At 38.5% G+C, this 19,122-nt stretch overlaps 3 protein-coding genes across 3 annotated transcripts; 1 reads left to right on the plus strand and 2 right to left on the minus strand.

Moving 5' to 3' along the window:
- Positions 1-4,848: 4,848 nt before the first annotated feature.
- LOC140761795 (S-adenosylmethionine synthase 1-like) lies at positions 4,849-7,409 on the plus strand. Its single transcript, XM_073099293.1, has 2 exons — positions 4,849-4,974; positions 5,878-7,409. The coding sequence occupies exon 2, from the start codon at positions 5,898-5,900 to the stop codon at positions 7,080-7,082; it is 1,185 nt and encodes a 394-aa protein (XP_072955394.1). The 5' UTR covers positions 4,849-4,974; positions 5,878-5,897; the 3' UTR covers positions 7,083-7,409.
- Positions 7,263-11,916, minus strand: LOC140761794 (CRS2-associated factor 2, chloroplastic). Its single transcript, XM_073099292.1, has 6 exons — positions 11,136-11,916; positions 10,803-10,930; positions 10,223-10,448; positions 9,750-9,877; positions 9,471-9,624; positions 7,263-8,892 (listed from the first exon to the last, which is right to left on the minus strand). Exons 1-6 carry the CDS (start codon positions 11,854-11,856, stop codon positions 8,465-8,467), a joined length of 1,785 nt encoding a protein of 594 aa, XP_072955393.1. The 5' UTR covers positions 11,857-11,916; the 3' UTR covers positions 7,263-8,464.
- A 1,169-nt stretch (positions 11,917-13,085) lies between these two features.
- On the minus strand, positions 13,086-17,557 carry LOC140761704 (probable receptor-like protein kinase At5g18500). The gene is made up of 8 exons (XM_073099137.1): positions 17,255-17,557; positions 15,486-16,173; positions 15,258-15,362; positions 14,863-14,985; positions 14,590-14,760; positions 14,330-14,459; positions 13,903-14,112; positions 13,086-13,498 (listed from the first exon to the last, which is right to left on the minus strand). Exons 2-8 carry the CDS (start codon positions 16,154-16,156, stop codon positions 13,364-13,366), a joined length of 1,545 nt encoding a protein of 514 aa, XP_072955238.1. The 5' UTR covers positions 16,157-16,173; positions 17,255-17,557; the 3' UTR covers positions 13,086-13,363.
- Between the last annotated feature and the right edge of the window lie 1,565 nt (positions 17,558-19,122).

Below are 19,122 nucleotides of genomic sequence, written 5' to 3' on the forward strand. Positions count from 1 at the left end.
TATTCTAAAAATAGCTGAAATATGGGTTGGGTCGAGTGATTGATGGGTTGGGCTGGCCCGGCCCGATCTCTCACGGGCCAACGGGCGGTAACGGGCTAGACTATTCTAGCCCGGCCCGGCCCGAGTGATTAATGGGTTGGGCCGTGAACAAAGACTTAAGCCCGCTTGGCCCGAAAAGCCCGGCCCGAACCCGGCCCGGCCCGCCCGGTTATCATGTCTAACTAGATATGAGTCGGACAAAAGGCCAACATTTCCTTAATACAAAAGCATTTAGGCCTCACTAAGTCTTTAGCTGAGATACATAATTATTCAATCTAAGCTCTAAGTTGTTAGTAACATCGAGCCATTTCTCCTAACTGTTGCATCATCAAACCGCTCCGCTAAGTTAATATATCGTTGAGCTATTAAACAGAGTCAAGACAGCCAAACTATCAACACCCAAATAATTTGATCGCAATAACTCACTCGAATATGGACTTAAACTTATCACCTCTTGCACAAAAGTTTGCGTAGCGTTGGGTTTTGAACTTTGATTAACAGGAATGTTAGCACCTTTGCGTAGATATTGTTGTGCAACTGCAACCACAGGTTACTTAAGCAAAAAAAGGTTGAAGAAATTCTAGTGATTTTTAAGGAATGGTTTGCAAAATAATTCCATTTTATATGCACATTAGCAAACAAGGGCTACTTTAGGCAAAAAGTTGCCTGTCATTTTTCCTCTTTTTTTTTTCCCTTTTTGCAACGAGTTTTAGTCTATGTTTACTGATGTGATTATAAAGTGAAATCAACTTACAAACTAATCGTGATTTAAATGCTTAGTTTTCTAGCATAAAAATACCACACATTTTTATTTTATTACCAAGTGGTCTTTTTCAAGATGGAGTAGATTTGAAACTATGACATAGTTCAAATGGGATTTGATTCACTACCACTTAGCCTGTCTACATGTGCATTTCCCATCTGCCCTACAATTTTAGGCCCACATAAATGCAAGAGGCCAAGTGATTCGATGTGCTTCAAGTTAGAGTCATAAATATTGATTTCTAAAACATGGCCAGTTGCCAATTGAGCATCCAATGTCACCACCGACTTTCCAATTAACAATATAAATCATTGTAGAGTATAGTCGAATTCTCTTCTTAAACTGACCATCTTAAACCACTGGGATACTGATCCAGATTTCTCGACCTTAAATCGAGTGTCTCAAATCATTAAGATATTTTAGGGTTTTGTATTTGTCTAGTTATTATCCCTGTATTTGATGCATGTTTGATTCTCCCGGACATAAATATAATATCACGCATAAACTGTCGGTACATATAGTCGAATTTTTAGAATATAAAATAAAAAAATTTATTGCTGCCTAATAGTTTAAGCCGTAAGAGTAGTTAGTGAATTAATACGGTATTAGAGTAAGAGGTCATGAGTTCAATTTCTGTTACACTTATCTTTGTAAGCTTTTAGAGTAGTTGGTGGGTTATCACAAACGATTGAGCTTAAGTCAAGTGTCTCAAACCACTGAAATATTTGTGTGTCGAATACACGCGACTTATTATGTTGCCATTATATATATATATTGAGAAAAATAAAAAATTAATTTAAATCCAGAATACAGATATAATATGAGGCCCCTTTTGAACTATCCAAAATACTGATACAGTGTATTGGCACTCCTGACCCTGTACTATGGCTAAATCACCCTCATTAACTATCACTAATGTAGTTCTCAGAGTTTGGTGGAGACATCCTCTTGCACTCTTATGCTGGACTCCATGACTACCCCCCACTTGCCACCTCTCTTGCAATTAATCTCCAAAGCATGGTTAGTGACTAATGACGGATTAAAGAACATAACACCTACTCCAACAATATTAATTATACAAATCAAACTTAATAGCAAGCATGATCTTTGCTTTCCATCGTTTGGTTGTAGTGGAAGCTACAATCACACACTCAACTTTTGTGTCAACATGCAAAACGTAGCTTATAATAATATTATTATTTGGTGCCTTTTGCATTGGAATGCTAGATATCCTTTTCAAGTAGTTTTTAAGCTAATAGAGACCAAATGACTCTTAAGGATTATACTCTTAACACTTGTTTTAATAGACCCAATTTGTGGGGTTTATTAACAATTGGATGGCCCCACAGGATCTGTACTAAAGCACCTCTTGTTTTAATATATTTAAAAGAAATAGTTCAGTAGTGCATAGTAAAGTATTACGAGAAATTTGTAAAAAAGCCCTTACAATTTTTTTTTCTTTCATAAAAAATTATTCAAAAATCCCGTGAGTTGACTTAACCTCATATTAGCTTAATAAAATAAGAATATTCTGTTTTATTTAAATTAATCCTCAATATTTTATTTAACATTTCCTACGGGATAAGATAGTTGGGATAACTTTAGGATTTTAAAAGTTTTAATCTAAATAGAACAAAATATTCTGGATAAATTAACTCAGGTACTTTTCTGAATATTTTTACAAACAGTATGTTAGGGATCGAACTATAAAAAAGCCAGAATATAGGGGCATTTTTAGAAATTTCCCTCAAAATTTACATTTGATTTAATATATTTACCAATAAATTCTTTATTTATGGTTTGAGCTGGACCGGTTTGTCCAGTTTGACGCCAGGCCAACGTTTGCCTTGCCTCCGCCACAAGTCAAGCTTCAAGGAGAGCCAGGTGGGCCATCTTCACCTACCCCAAAGCTCAGACTGACACGCGTCGGTCGCAGCCCCCGGGATTGGTGAGGCGCGCACTACGGCGGCTCAACTACCGCACTTCCGGCTTCGCCCGTTGGCTACCCCCCCACCAACGCCGAGCCTGAGCTTGCCGTGGATTTAAATTTTCTTAAAATTCCACTTATACCCTCGCTCCTTGTTCCATATTGATGGGCTCATCCGCTTCTTGCTACTGCATGCACCTGGCCTCATATCTGTCCATGTACGAGGTCCAGAGAGCTTAGTTGTGCACCAACATAAGAGAGAGACGGCTCGTCTCCTGTGATATAAATAAAATTATTTATTTAAAAAAAAACCTATTTTCCTTAACTACTAGTTTTAATGTTTAATAATTTTTGCTTTACTGCCATTAGTGTTGAATCAAAACTACTGTTACATTACTGTGCCAACTTCTTAGTTCTTTAGTCAATTTGTTACATACAAGGTGAGGCCCCTACAAATCTTCTAATGGCCGAGTTAAGTATTCAAAAATCTTACTTAACTCTGTCTCACTTTTATCGATTAACATTACAATGTTAACCACCGAGAAATTAATCGAGCTGCTGATTAGCTGACGAATAGAAGAAGATGCCTGAGCTTTAGTTGTACTTGGGATAGGAATTATCCCGATAAATTTGTACAAATTTTAGCCTCGGTCTCTAATGCAGTTTGTAATTAGCAAATTAATCGTTCATTTATAAAAAAAACCTTATAGGTAAAATAGCAAATTAACGGTTAATTTACTTAAGGACTGACTGTGACAACTTAATCCTAAACCAAAGAGGGGTTAAGGGGTTAAATATAATATAAGATAAATTATATTATTTTTTGGATATTACACTTTTACCCTTACTATATAAGAAATCCTACTTATTGGGTTTTAAAGTCCGGTCTACTTTTAAGCTGATGAGACGAGGGGGTACAAATTATATAGGAAGTCAAAAGGAAAACGTTTCGTAGTGTGATGCTTGTCAATGCCTTTAAATGAACACGTGCGACATGCGGACATTCTACTATATCCTCGGTCAACTTTGTCGATTGACTACGTGCAACTGTTGGAGTATCCGATCACAAAATGGGAGCGGACTAAGGAGGTTTCCGTAGGAAACTGGTCGTATCAAATGCTATATATTTTTCAAAACATCTGTGGAGAAGTCTTCACTGCCTTATAGTTAAACATTGACTTTGAAAACTAGGAAATTTTACAAATTACACTATACATTTTTATTTATTTTATAATTTATATTTGTTTTTCTGACTATTTTTTTTATAACTCGATAACCTATTTTTTTTTTCATATAATTCTTATTTAACACCGTTCGTTAATGTAAACGGTATCAGCAAAAGAATATTCTATTATAATATACAGAATAATTTGTAAATACCTAAATTACTTATGCTTTCTTCAGATAGGAGAGAAAAATAATAATAATAACAGTATTTTAGTAATTTTAGTCAAATAAAAATTATGGAGAAAAAGAAGAGCATTGATTAGTCGTGGTTAGATACTTAGATTATCATCTCTAGTCATTCTCGCCGGGAAAAATATCCACTACGTGCATCTACCTCAACGAACTCCTGCTTGCAAAAGCTTGAAGGATTCAAGGTGGTAGGAATTAGTCGCAATCCAAGGAGACTAAGGAGCTTTTGTTTTCTAATCTTCAAGGCTACCTACCAAAAATGTTAGCTAAGAATTTCTAACGTCTACTTGTCTACTCGATTTTGCTACTCTATTCATTATTCAAGAGGTAGTCTCCACAGTGACATGCTGTGTTAAGCAATTTTGCAGTCAGAACCCTATAATTTTACTATCTCCAAATGACATCCTGTCTTTTCCGGAGGTGAACAAATACGTCTAAATGTCGGGTCTTATGTGCAAATTTATATCGCAAGTTTGGGTTTGGTAAAGTACACGTGGTACAGTTTCATTCGGTTCTTAAGCTGGAAGCTTTTAAGTAGCAATGACCTGATCCAAGCCGGTCACATCCGGCTCGCCGAAGCCAGATAAGTCGAGTAGGTGTGGGTCCACGATGGTTGGTGGATGACTGGCTACAGCCGGTTTAGCCACCAAGATCCGATCTGAATCCGTTGGCCGAGTTGATTTGGTCCCCACCGTCCGATCTGCGGAGTTCAAATCCCGCTCGTCTATAAATAGGGGAAGAAATCAGAGGAGAGAGGTCATCCCATTCCTTCGCCAGAGAAAGAGGAAGGAATAGAGAGGAGAAACAGCAGCGAGCGTTTGGTTTTCAGGTAACCAGATCTCATTCCTCTCCGTATGGATCTGCTTAGATCTAGTCGTAATAGTTCTTTGTGAATGGGTCTTTTTTCCCCTTTTATCTTTTGGGATTTTGGGGCTTTCAAATGGTCTAAAACGGTGGATCTGGAGCTTTTTATGGCGTTATTGGTGTTTAGTGAGGTCCCTTAGCTAGATTCGTTGTTTTTTTCCCGTAGATCTGAGTTGATTTGTGTAGATTGATAGAGTTCTGTCGTTCTTGTTTCACGTAAGCAGCTTGATCTGACTTGATCCATTGTTTATTGAGTTTTTTTAGAGAGTTCGGAGGGAGATCTCTTCGTTTTCATTTCTTATTTACCTAGTAGTGGATCTGGAACACTTGTAGTTTTGAAACGAAAGTTTGTGGTGTGTATTCGGTGGAAGTGGCTCTCAGATGGCGTTTTGTTGCGTGATAACTTCGGGATCTGACATGCGCTATTAGATTTTGTCTTATTTAAATTTCTATCAGATCCGGTAGGGCGGCTAGCTATGCTACTATTCTTAGATCTAAGTGTTTTTTCAATTTAATGGTTACTCTTTTGTTGTAGATCTTTGTAGGGCTTGTTTGATTACTTGGATCTTTCAATCCAGACCTTTGAGCATGCATTCTTTTGCCCTCTTTGATTCGCTTCATGACTTTTGGGTCCTTAGTAGCCTGCGCGGCTTTGCCTTGTCTTTCAGTATTCTAATTTCCTATTAGTTGGGTTCTAGATTCGTTGCCTTGTATTATAATTCTCATCTACTGTTCTTCCTATTTATTTTTCTTTTATTAAGAGAAGAATACCACACAGTTCGAATCTAGTATTCATATTATATCGGTATATGGTTCTTGCAATCTTTTGCTGATTGTGTTACTCATTTATCCTCTCTGTTTCACTCAGATTAAAAAAGAAAAACTAAAATGGAGGAGACTTTCCTTTTCACCTCTGAGTCCGTCAACGAGGGACACCCAGACAAGCTCTGCGACCAGATCTCAGACGCAGTGCTCGATGCCTGCCTCGCCCAGGACCCCGACAGCAAGGTTGCCTGTGAGACATGCACCAAGACCAACATGGTCATGGTCTTCGGAGAGATCACAACCAAGGCCAACGTCGACTACGAGAAGATCGTCCGCGACACCTGCCGTGCCATCGGGTTCACCTCCGACGATGTGGGCCTCGACGCTGACCGCTGCAAGGTGCTCGTCAACATTGAGCAGCAATCCCCTGACATTGCCCAGGGTGTGCACGGCCACTTCACCAAGCGCCCCGAAGAAATCGGTGCCGGTGACCAGGGACACATGTTTGGGTATGCAACCGATGAGACCCCTGAGCTGATGCCTCTCAGCCACGTTCTCGCCACGAAGCTCGGTGCCAAGCTTACTGAGGTCCGCAAGAATGGAACTTGCCCCTGGCTGAGGCCGGACGGCAAGACCCAGGTGACCGTCGAATACCGCAATGAGAACGGTGCCATGGTCCCTGTCCGTGTCCACACCGTCCTCATCTCCACCCAGCACGACGAGACCGTAACCAACGACGAGATCGCCGCCGACCTCAAGGAGCACGTCATTAAGCCCGTCGTCCCGGAGCAGTACCTCGATGAGAAGACCATCTTCCACCTCAACCCATCTGGCCGTTTCGTCATCGGTGGCCCTCACGGCGACGCTGGCCTAACTGGCCGTAAGATCATCATCGACACCTACGGTGGCTGGGGAGCCCACGGTGGCGGTGCCTTCTCAGGCAAGGACCCGACCAAGGTCGACCGCAGCGGTGCCTACATTGTGAGGCAGGCCGCCAAGAGCATCGTGGCCAATGGACTTGCCCGCCGCGCCATTGTCCAGGTCTCGTACGCCATCGGTGTCCCCGAGCCGCTCTCCGTCTTCGTCGACACCTACGGCACCGGCAAGATCCCCGACAAGGAGATCTTGAAGATCGTCAAGGAGAACTTCGACTTCCGGCCCGGGATGATCACCATCAACCTCGACCTGAAGAGGGGCGGCAACGGGAGGTTCCTCAAGACTGCCGCCTACGGCCATTTCGGCAGGGATGACGCAGACTTCACATGGGAGGTGGTGAAGGACCTCAAGTGGGAGAAACCATCTGCCTAAAGAGTATTAACATCTCTCTCCTTCTCCATTTTATTTAGTTCGCCATAATAACTCTACTGGACGAATTCTGCTGCTGCTGCTGCTGCTCTTGCTTTCCTTTCTCCTGTCCCCACTTCGTTCCACGGTCTTGCACCTCATTTTATTACTTCGTCATGTTTTGTTTCTTCACTACTATATTTGGTCTTGGCTCTCAATTTTTGTGATCTGAAACTGGAACCGAGGAGAAAACCCAGGAGTTGTTCTCTCTCTTGCTTCTTTCTCTGTGTCTCTGATGTAATGTTTCAGGATCACGCTTCCATTAATGAGAATTACTATCTATTGCTTGTCCTTGTTTTGTTTTGCTTGTCATAAAAGGTAGACATATCACATGTGCATACAGGCGAATCAATTTGCTCTAACCACCGAACGCCTTTACACATATGCACACAAAAAGGTTGGCTTGGCGTGGCTAGTAAATAGTAATGGATCAACTATTCCTCTTTTTTCTCTTAAAAGGTCTCATTTAAAGGTGAGAATCTCATTGGATCTCTACTTCATAATTTTAGCACACTTGTTCCCACAATTTCCCTATGGAGGCATGCTGGCGTGTTGCTGGGGGGCCATTTCTACCTTGGGATTCTGTCTGAGTCGAACCTACCTTGTGTGGGTCAGTTTGGACACACGAAAACATTAGACAGCCGCCCAAACTGATGCTCACAAATTGGCGGCTTATATGAAATGGAATGTCTATTGATTTAGAAGAAATCAACTAGTAATATCATTCTAGAAAAATGTTCATCTTCGCAAGAATCTCGTCAATTGTAGAAGTAATGTAAATATTTATAATTACAGCAATCCAGCTGGTGAGGCTTTTTTACAATTTAATTATATTCTATGTTTCACTTGGCAATAGTAGAATCTTAGGTGCACCTCATATATAAATTACATATGCTCTATTATAAAAAATATACATGCACTAAGTTTTTCAAAATCCCAAACTTACGGATTGAGAAATAAAACTGCAGTTAAGTCGCAAGAAAGCTCCCAGCGGGTGGATGAACAGATAGTCTGTTGCCAGAAAGAAAACTACACTTTAATTTAGAAGAAGTTAAAAATCACAATGACATTGAGTTGTTCAAATGTCAGTTTTTGCAGCCTTCTGTTACAAGATTGAGTCTCTACATAGTCCATCTCTGCCCTCAATAAATTTTGAAAATACTATGTACACTTTCTCTTCTGTTATGTATCTTAATCTTTGTTTCATCAAACTTTTACTTTGCTTACAAGTGATTAACATAGCGGGCAAATCCAAAAATCCTATGTGCAAGGAATCTGGCCATCCAGCGTTCGTGGTTAATCTGTAGATTAGAACCTCGTCTTAGCCTTCCAATCCTTTTATAGAATCATTCCAATCTGAGTCTCTCTGCTATTGAGTCAATAGGTAAAGAACCAAATGGAACAACGGATTCGACATCCTCGAGTGAACCAAAACCTCCGGAATCAGAAGGCTCTGTATCATTTTCATTCATCTCTTCGCACTGTTCATTGTGAGAGTAAACCATGTCCATTTGCGACTTATCTTTGCTTCCAGAATTTATAACTTCAGGCACTTCCCCACTGGGCAGAATTAAGGCTGGATATGAATGTTCTGCGGCCTGCGATGTGCCATCAAACTCCTCAACCTGTTTAAGTAGAGAATCTGGACTGAGTTCAGCCCCATCCAGCAATAATGCCTTGCTTGAATCTATTGCACGTTTCCACAATGAAAGCATTTTTGGGCTTGAAACTCTTTTATTTGCAGTGCACTTGTCATGGCTACCGGTTGATTGACCTGTGTATACAAATTCAATATCATGTTTGGAGAATGGTGTACTAGACAAAAATTGTACGGAGCCAACATCATGCTACAGTCATGTAAACAAGTATAAAGCTCCTTCTAAAAATTGTAACAGAGGCAATGAAAATTAAAAAATGGATTTGGGCAAAAGTAAAAGGAATCATGTAGGAAGCTCAAATTACTATTGATTGCAGCATATAGCAGAAGAATATTAGTATTATTTCCATGTCAGCAGCATACTTCAGTAAAATGGAAGGTTGAATTAGCAATTTTGTTTCCTTTGTCACAATAAGGCAGGGTCTGTTGCACAGCCATAATCAAGGGTATGGACGACTTGTATAATTCAATCTCATTATCTGGTCAAATAGTAGATGATATGACGCATGTAAGAATGTCAGATCCCAAAAAAGGGACGTGTTTATATATAGGGCTATCTTATCTTCAAAGTGCATGCCCTCATTGTGCTAAGATATTGACACTTGAAGAAATATTTACGTCAAACAGAAATGTAAAGTAATACAAGAGTATTGCAAGTCTATGAACATATTATGCATAAGTATATCGCAAGGTACCTGAACTGTTCAAATCACTTGAAACAAAATTATCACTCTGTTTAAGCCCTGAAACAGATGGCATGTGTGTCAAGTAGCTTGATTTCCAATCTCTACCTCTCCACATCAATATTTGCTCATCGTCAAAAGACAACAAAATGCAAGGAACTAGTTCCTGTAATATAGTAAAAAATGCAAGGTGTTATTCTCTATATTACGTGTATCGGTTCACTTAATGTTGCACACAAGAACCTCAAAAGAAATCAATAAGGCACAATATTTTTATGAAAATTCACAAACCTTCAGCTTTGCACCTAATTTTTTGTAATCACTTGCGTGCATCCCTTGGCAATTAATCTTTACCAGTTCACTTCCTTCAAAAGCGTCTCTCACATCCTTCACGAGATCAAAGTATATTCCATTTTTCGCTGCAGGTTTAAAGAAGAATATCAAATAGGAAGGATATCTGAACTCTAAATTGAAAATGGAAGGATATTTTAGTTATCCAACATATACAACTCCTTCCCTTCCCTTCCCTCCTCCCTCTCTCTTCTTTCCTCTACCATCATTCTTTCTTTTCTTTTTCAATACATATAATACTCTTCCAAGCCAAATGTAGGTAACTTGGAACTTTAATATTCAGTAAGGCGGCAACTATTCTTACAAAAATAGCCATAGAATCTTTATCACCCTCCCATCTCCTCAAAAGAAAGTTCAGAAGTTGAAGTTTCCATGTCACAAGAAACCTTCATAAATGAAAAACTTCTGTTTACCTAATTTACAGATTGGCAGCAGGCTTTTCCCTTTCTGCCTCATCTCGTTTGCTTCTGCCTTTGTAAGTCCTTCTGGAGCTTCCTGAATGAGTTTTGGATAGACAGGTGCTGCTGGCTTCCAGAGCATTATCGGATACCGAGGACGCGTGCGAGGGTCATAGTTTCTACCACGAAATAGATAAACAATACCTCCTACTCGATATATGATCTTTCCTCCTGTTTTTTCCTGACATGATTAACATCTACTATAAGACATCCCCATTCCAAAATTTTGTATATCATTAAAAAGAGAATGCATTCAACATTTATTAGAAAGAAACAACCCAAAAGTAACACAAATTTCAAGTGTTTTCAGTAGCACAATGCTACCTACTAATACCTGCACATGACAGTTCAGAAAAATAATTCGAAAAAGCAGTCATATGTTTTCCTATTAACTAGAATATCAACAATACAACACTGACTCCTTAAATGGAGTCGGAAAGATGGAAATGAAAGTTATTCTAAGAGATTTCTACCACTAAAATGTCACAATTAACTAAGCATGGAGACCGAAGTATGATTTGATGACAGGAACAACCTCAAGATGATGGCAGATGTTGTCCATGTCAATGGTAGGAACACCCCTGCATCTAACTTTACAGACTTCCTGCCGCCTCCAGTGGCAATGTATTGATTCCAACATGTTATGGGTTAATCCATCCCTTCCTGTCACAATGGAACTCATAATCTAGTGAAATCATATATCATATCAAACCAACTTATAACTTTAGAGAAAAGAAATTCCAAATCAACAAAGAACTATTTCAAACAAACTAGTCATCCACTCAATAGAAACCTCATTTGGATCATTCTTTAGAAGCAAAAACATTTCCTTTTCCTGAATACAGTGACAGGAGCATTAGGGAATTACCAAGATTAACCTGGCGATTACTCGAGACGCACGGTTTAACCAACGCCCTCACCTCCGCCCTGCTCAGCGGCTTTCCCAGTATCTCCTCCCGGCTCCTCCCATCTCCCTTGCGGATACCCAACTGCAGCGGCTTCTTCCCTCTGGTTTCAAGAACCACTCCCTCCTCCTCATCCTCATCCTCATCCTCCGACTCCGACTCCATTCCTAAGGGTTGAAAGAGTCTTATCTTTCTCTTGCGCTCCTTATCCTTCTTAGAGAGGAGCGGGGCCTTCCCAGTCCACGGGCGGGGCATCGAGGGTGGCGCGAAGGGGAGGAATGCAGGCTCGCGGATGGCGACAGGGGCGGCGCGAGGGACCTCCGAGTAGCTGAACTGGAAGTCGAATGGGGCGCCGGGGAGGCGGTAGGAGACGCCGGAGGGGCCCACCACGACGGCGCGGTCGGGGTCGTCGTCGTCGGAGGAGAGGACAGCTTCGGACGCGGAGGGGATGGGCTTGTGGTAGCGGGTGCGGGAGTGGGTTGCACGAAGGGCGGGATTGCTATGTTTAGGGCTTTTGGGATCGTTTTTAGGGTATTTAAGGTTCTTCGGTTTGGATTTGGCGGGAAGAGGGGGGAGAGGGGGAGGGGAGGGATTGGGAAGGGGGTCGTTGAGGGAGGGAGGAGGGGGATGAGAAGAGAAGAGGTTGGCGCCGGCGGGGAGGGCGGACATGATCGGGATCAGCATCGGAGGAGAGAGAGGAGAGTGGAGACTGCGACGAGAGACGAGAAGCCGAAGACGGTGTGAAGATCTGATATCTCCGGAGGATATTTCCTTTTTCTACTAGCGTGGCCTCTTTTTTTATTTATTTATTTATTTATTTATTTTGTGTGTGTATATTACTATCTATAACCACTATTGCAAAAAAAAGCCCTTTATTTGTCGTATTTGCAAATTATCTATTTTCTTTTCAGTTATATAGGAGCTTTTGTAATTTACTAATAATTAATTTTTAATTTAGCATATAAAATTATATATATAACATATTTTGTTATAATGGAGTGCATGCACACTAAAATTTGTCATTATAAATAAAAAATTAAATATAATTATATATATATATATAAATAATTGACCTTCTCTTAGGGTCGGTTTTTTAAATTATTTTTAAACATTTTGGATCGTCTAGCTTCGAATACATAGGAAAAGTGCATTTACGTATATAAAATATAATTTTTTCGAGAGCTATAATTGGATCACATGCAATATCTTAACATCCACTTAAATTAATTAGATGTCAAAATATATTCTCAATCTTTAATGAAATAAATGTATTTACATTTGTCTTTCATATAACACTATAAATATTATTTTTTGTGTGCGAAGAAGTGTAAAAGATCAGTAATTGTAATAGGGGAACTGGAAGGCAACCCTACCCTTATAAGTACTATATTTTGAAGCACATTAAAATCAAAAGGCCATTTAATTCATACTTAATAAGAAAAGTTTTTGTTATACTGTATTCTTTTAACTAAATTGCCCTTATTTCATTTCACTTTTTCATTGATCATCTATTCATAAAGTATGAGCGGAACAAAAAGAATTAGCTCTCTCTAATATATAAGATTAGACAATTAACGCTAATTCTATGAAGAAATAAGTTACAATAGACTTAAATTATATAAATATAGTGTCTAATTTAAAATTTTACTAAACAAATAACTTGCGGATTGAATTGAACCCATAATGAACGGTAAAATTTAACCATTGAGCTATAATAAGTAAAGATTTGGCTCGAAAAGGACTGGCCAAATGATAGAGATAAAAAAAATGTTTGCAAGAGAGATAATTAAGTGTTGATTTACTGACTTATTTTAGCATCTAAGACAATGTAGCCCCAAACTTTTCAATTTGTGCAATCTGTACTGTTAATAAGACTGAAACAACTCACCAAAATGCAAATATGCAATACCAGGTTCATAAAAACATGTGAAACTGTACATATACAGTTATTAAAGCAGTTAAGCAATACCATACATACACCAATACAACTCCCTTTCTACAAGAAAAAGAAAAAGAAAAAAAGAAAAAGAAAAAGAAAAGAAAAGAAAAAATAGACTCAGGCTAGACAAAGTTGGAGCTTAGTCTTCAGCCCACCCTGTGTGAGCAATATCAATATTAGCAACCAGAGAAAGTGGCTGTTTAGAATGCGTGAGGAATTAGGCAAGTGAGATTATGGAAATATTCCACTCCATCATTTGGTAGAGGATGTTCTGTTTCTTGTGCTGGTAGGTCTTGAATCTGGATTATCGCTTTTGTCTGTGTCAGAGTTGTCTCTCTGGGATTCGATTTCACTACTCCCACCCCGATTTCGCCGATGCCTCCGATCCTACAAAAAGAAACAAGCTTAGTGGAGATTTCTGAAGCATCATACCCGTTTCTGACAGAGATTAACTTCTGTTTGGCACTGCAGAATGATGAAGATCATCTACTCTGATAGGAAACTAAAAGAAAACCAAAGCCACATTCATTCATTGAGGACCATCAAAATTGGATAGGAAATGGTATAAGAGGTGATGGAATACTATGAGAATTGGGATAACTAAGATTGAACAGATGTTTAAAGACAGAGAAAGAAAGTCCAAACACAACACTGAGGTTTTGGATAATCAGATCACAGCGAGGTGATGATGCGAGCCTTGTTGGACTCAACTGTATCAGAAGAATGTCATTCACACAAATAATTTTCAAAATTTTCAAGTTATAGCACATACAAGAAGTGGTAATACAAACCTCTCTTGGTATTGCTTCATCAGACTCCAGCATTCGGACCACCTGACTCATCTTTGGTCTCTTCTCTGAATCTGGATCAACACACCTCAAAGCTGTTAGAAGGGCACGCTTGAGAGCTCTTGTAGATGGTCTCGTTTCTATACTTGGATCTACCACTTCTTCTGAGCGCCTACTACCAACCATCATTTTAAGCCAGTCGACTAAATTTACCTGCACTCAGCATAGCAACTTTAGCAAAGGAAACAAACTGGTAAAGAAGTATGTGCATTACTTGGAATAGAAAGAGACATAAAAACAAATATCAGCTTTCCCAAAGATGATTTTGATATTAACTAGCCAAGCCAAAGCATTTTCAAATATTATTGATTGAATATTGTCTGTGCTGAAAGATCAACAGAAGGTGCAACATCAATCATTTCATTAGTACCTCATTAGCAGAGCGACCATAATCTACAGGATCTCTGCCTGTAATTGCCTCAAGAAGAACGACCCCAAAGCTGTAAATGTCACTCTTTTCGTTTAGCAGTCCTGTGTTTGCATACTCTGGTGCTACATAGCTGCAACATACAATCAAGCAAATTACCGATAACTAAAACAAATCATACAATCCTGTAGCCACATGTCTCTTCAACCAACCAAAGACATTTCTAGAATTTATGCTAGTAGAATATTTAAAACACGACTTACCCAAAGGTTCCCATAACTCGAGTAGTGATATGACTTTTACCAGCACCCAGAAGCTTGGCTAAACCAAAATCAGATACTTTGGAATTAAAATCGCCATCAATCAAAATATTACTGGATTTGATGTCACGATGAACTACTTTTGGTTCAATTGCCTCGTGCAAGTAAGCAAGACTGCCCAAAAACCATAAAGCTTTGAATATATGCATCATCTTGAAGACGAGACTAAGTGGAGTGAATAAAAAATGAAAGAGAATTTTAGTATGAATAACTCACGCCTTAGCAGTGCCTAAAAGAATCTTTATACGAGCCTCCCATGTAAGAGAACCATGCTGGCGCATAGCTCCATGAAGCCATTGTTCAAGGTTTCCATTGTTGACATATTCATAGACTAGCATCCTTCATATAAATGTCAAACAAGATGTCACAGAGATCTTGATTTTCATGGTTACTAAATGAATTAATGACATAAGTACACTGAAAAAAAGGTCAAAGATAACTTCCATTTGATAACACTTAAAAGGGATCAAGAAATATGAAAATTGAGAGATTATTGCAGGAAAATCGATGCAGTTACAACATAACACTAAGATTTGTGGAATTAATCTATTTGTAAAGAGGCTATTGTTGTGAGAAACCATTGGTAAGAAAAAGAGCTGAAAGCAAGTCACCTTTGAGTACCCTCTACACAGTAACCTAGAAGGCGAACTAAATTCTTGTGGCGGACATGACCAATAGCCTCAACTTCCACTCTGAATTCCTTCTCAGCTTGCCCCCTGCAACTTGGAAGGGTGCAATGAGGAACCGCATCAAAAAATACAAAAGGGCAGCAATGAAGGGACACAATTAAACTTCAAAGTATGGAGAAAATGACAAGGTTCACTTCAAAAGAAACTTACAAGTTGTTGAGAAGCTTCTTGACAGCCACAGGAGCACCATTGATAAGTTTGCCACGGTAAACAACACCATAACCACCTTCACCAATAACATTGTCCTTCGAAAAACGGTCAGTTGCAAGTTCTAGATCCCTCAAAGTAAACCAGTGACCCCAACCAAGCTGTGAGAATTCTGGGAGGCCAGTTAAAGGTGAAGGAGCAGCCATGGAATAAGAGGAGGAACGTCTGTAAACAGCAGCAGCCCCTGAGCTTCCCTCTTCACCAGATTGGAAACCAGCATCTTTATCCACGTAATGAAAAGAGCCAGAATGACTCTGATCTCCATGTCTTGATTTTCCCAATTCCAAATGAACCATAACCTTATCTGATCCCTTTTCACTAGATTTATCATGAATTGTCAATAGAATTCCATCATGTGCAGAAAAGTCATTTACTGAGACTTGATCCACCCTCACTTCCTTGATTTCCTTTGAAACTGCAGGAATCTGTGTGATGGGAAGATTGGCATAAGATCTTCTCAGCCGCCTCCGGTTCAAAGAAGAAAGACATATCACTATAATTAAGAGAACAGCCACCATGGACATTCCAACAAGTATCCCAATCAGAACCCATAATTTGAGACCAAAAAGAAATGTTTCCTCAGATAAATGGTCTTTAAGAGAAGGGGATGACATCTCCAACGAGAAAATTCCTGCAAAATAAAGAGAGGAAATGAATTGAAGATAGCGTGTGATATATCTAGATGACTAGTTCGACTATCTCATTATATTGCTTAAAAAATATATAAACAAGATTCATGAGTTATGAATCAACCCAGAGATGTAGACATAACACTTAACTGCAGAACTGCCAATATATAAAGGAAGGAATTAAAGAGAAACTACAAATCAAACCACAAATATTAGGCTCAAGACCAAATAGCCAAAAAGATAAAAAGAAGAAGAAAAAATACAGTACCAGTGGTATAAATGGAGGAAAAAGACACGACAACATTGTGACAGTGATAAATCAAATTACTCTTAGCTTTTTAATATGGTACTACAGTACTACCGATGTGTAAGATGCCATGTACCGCATGAAAATGTAAAGTACTTTATAGTGCTTGTCCTTTTTATACAATCTCTGCATTGTACATTACACAGAAATTAAAGAATCAGGTCTTCACTGTAGCCCAGTGGTTAAGTTCTACTAGTTTATAATTACAAAAGCTGATATTTAGTAAAATTTAATCATTACATGCGCATAATTTGAGTGCCCGTTTCCTTTAGAGAATTAGTCCAGTTATTCATTTATATATATCACGAGGGATCAATCCCTTTGTGTGGCCTATAATTAGCCTACTTGCTCGTGATCTATAATAAAACAAAAAACAAGAAAGAAGAAGCAGAATCATAAACAAAACCTATATAACTTATAGGGTTTGTTTATAGAAAATAAAACCCAGTCTAAGGTTTCTGCAGGCTATGACAAGCAATATAACTTATAAACAGGACAAATGAGAGATGAAACTAAACACCAAACATTCTCCCAACAAACAATTCAGCTTTCAGACTACCTCGATATCCACAAACGTATGTATCTCAACAATTTTAACCAAGAAAAACGAAAAAACGAAGAAGAAAAGAACAACTTTTCGAATCGACACCAAATTCCTGACATCAAATCAATCCACATTGCGACCGCAAATAAAAAGAAAACAAAAGAAAAAAAAAACTGCATCAAAAATAGACGATGCCTGTCGATTGTTCAACTAGTGCTCCACCACTACGTACCTGAAATCCCCAGATCTTAGTAAAAAACCTCAAGCACCTCAGTTTCCGCCGCTGAAAGAGAACCCCAATTCATACACAAAGCCCCGATTCGGAAATGGGAGCAGATCCAGGGGTCTGTGGGGCCAGAGATAGTCGATTTCCGAGCGCGGGCGGTGGCGCCGTCGGTGTCCGGAGCTGCCCCTGTTGTGAAACCCTAACCGTAGCCCTAAATTTGGTAGAAAGGAGGTACCTTTGCTTTTGGGATGTAGGAGAAGAGAGACGGGAATGAGACATAAAAGAGAGAGGGAGAAGAGGAGAGGGAGTTATCAGCGTTAGGTAGTGATAGAGTATAAGCATATGCTTCTAAGTGCAGTAAGAGAGAGAGAGAGAGAGAGAGAGAGAGAGAGGTGGCAAGATGTGACGTGTAATTTCGTCTAAATTTAAATAATTTTATTTGATTTGCTGGAAAAAAAAAAAGGAAACTAAAATTAGATAATTAGATCGAGCGAACTAATTGAACTAACTTACTAGATTGTAGATAATTCGATTTGGGCGAGGAAAACAGAAAAGAGAGAGAAATTTGCATCTAACACCCTGGTTTTCTTTTACCTATTTTACGATTTACGACCTATATTTTTAATATTTTTAATTCGGTCCTTACATATTTTACCAAATATGTAATAGTAATTTTATTTTGGCTCTTTTTCTAAAATATCAAAATACTCCTACTTTTTTTCTTAGGCAGGAACAAAAAGTAAGGAGGGGCACAAAAGTACAACTAAAAATTAAAGCGAGTTCTTATCGTTTCTCTCTTTCTAAAGAGGAGTAGCAGGGTATTTAAGGTTTGTGTATGATATTTTAGATGGGGTAAAACTATTTTTTAATTATTTTTTACTTCTGGATTAAAAATGCAAATTTTCCTTGGAAAAATTCACTTAGCACCCCCTAATATTCTTCTTTTATATCAGTATGCCGGGTTTAAGTTATAACTGAACTGTAGCTGCAAACATCTTCAATAAATCTAATAAAAAATAATAATTTGTTTGTTAAATAAATATATTTTTGAAGAGAGAATTTATGATGACTTAGTAATATAAAAGTAAGTTAAGAGGGCATCTCGAGGCTAATATGATTTCAATTTAAGCTAATTTTAAACTAATTTTAAGCTCACAAATTTTGAATATGATCGAACTTAAGTAAATTGAGCTTGAATCAAACTTAAAATAAGACCTAATTCGAAAATATCAAATTAATATAATTAAAATTAAGAACTAAATTCTATAAAATTAAAGTACACAACAATCCACAATAATATTATTTATATTATATATATAGTATAATTATTTTGAGTCTTATCAAACTTATAATTAATGATCGAGCATATTTTGAAGATTAAACTCAACTAATTTTTGAGCCGAGCCTACTCGAGCCTGATCAAATCGAGCTCGAGCAAGCTTAATTATTTGTGACAGCCCTAAGCATAATTATTTTTGTTTAACTCTACTCTGTCAAATGCGTCAAAGATCTCATGGAAATCTGATGACTTCTGTAAGGGTTTTTTTTTAATTTCTAAGGCAATATATTTTTATTTAAAAAAGAAATATAAAATACGAATAAAAAGCAATGATTAATTATGATAAAAAGATAATAATATTTGGTTATTAGAGTTTGGACAAAGCGGTCTACGCTTGTGTCGGTGTGCGGATGCCATAAATAGTTAAAATGTGGGAGGGAATTTATGATGAGCCGCAGACATTCATATCTGAGATCATGATCTCTGTACCAAAGTGGGGCCCACTCTGGAGATTAATCTTAGTCAAGACTTAACGCCCAAGTCCTTATTCGTGGATCACACGATAGATTTCGTAATATAAATTTTCTATTTGCTC

Source organism: Typha angustifolia, chromosome 6, assembly GCF_048772165.1.
Source record: "Typha angustifolia cultivar Huaian chromosome 6, ASM4877216v1, whole genome shotgun sequence".
In the NCBI taxonomy this organism is placed as follows: domain Eukaryota; kingdom Viridiplantae; phylum Streptophyta; class Magnoliopsida; order Poales; family Typhaceae; genus Typha; species Typha angustifolia.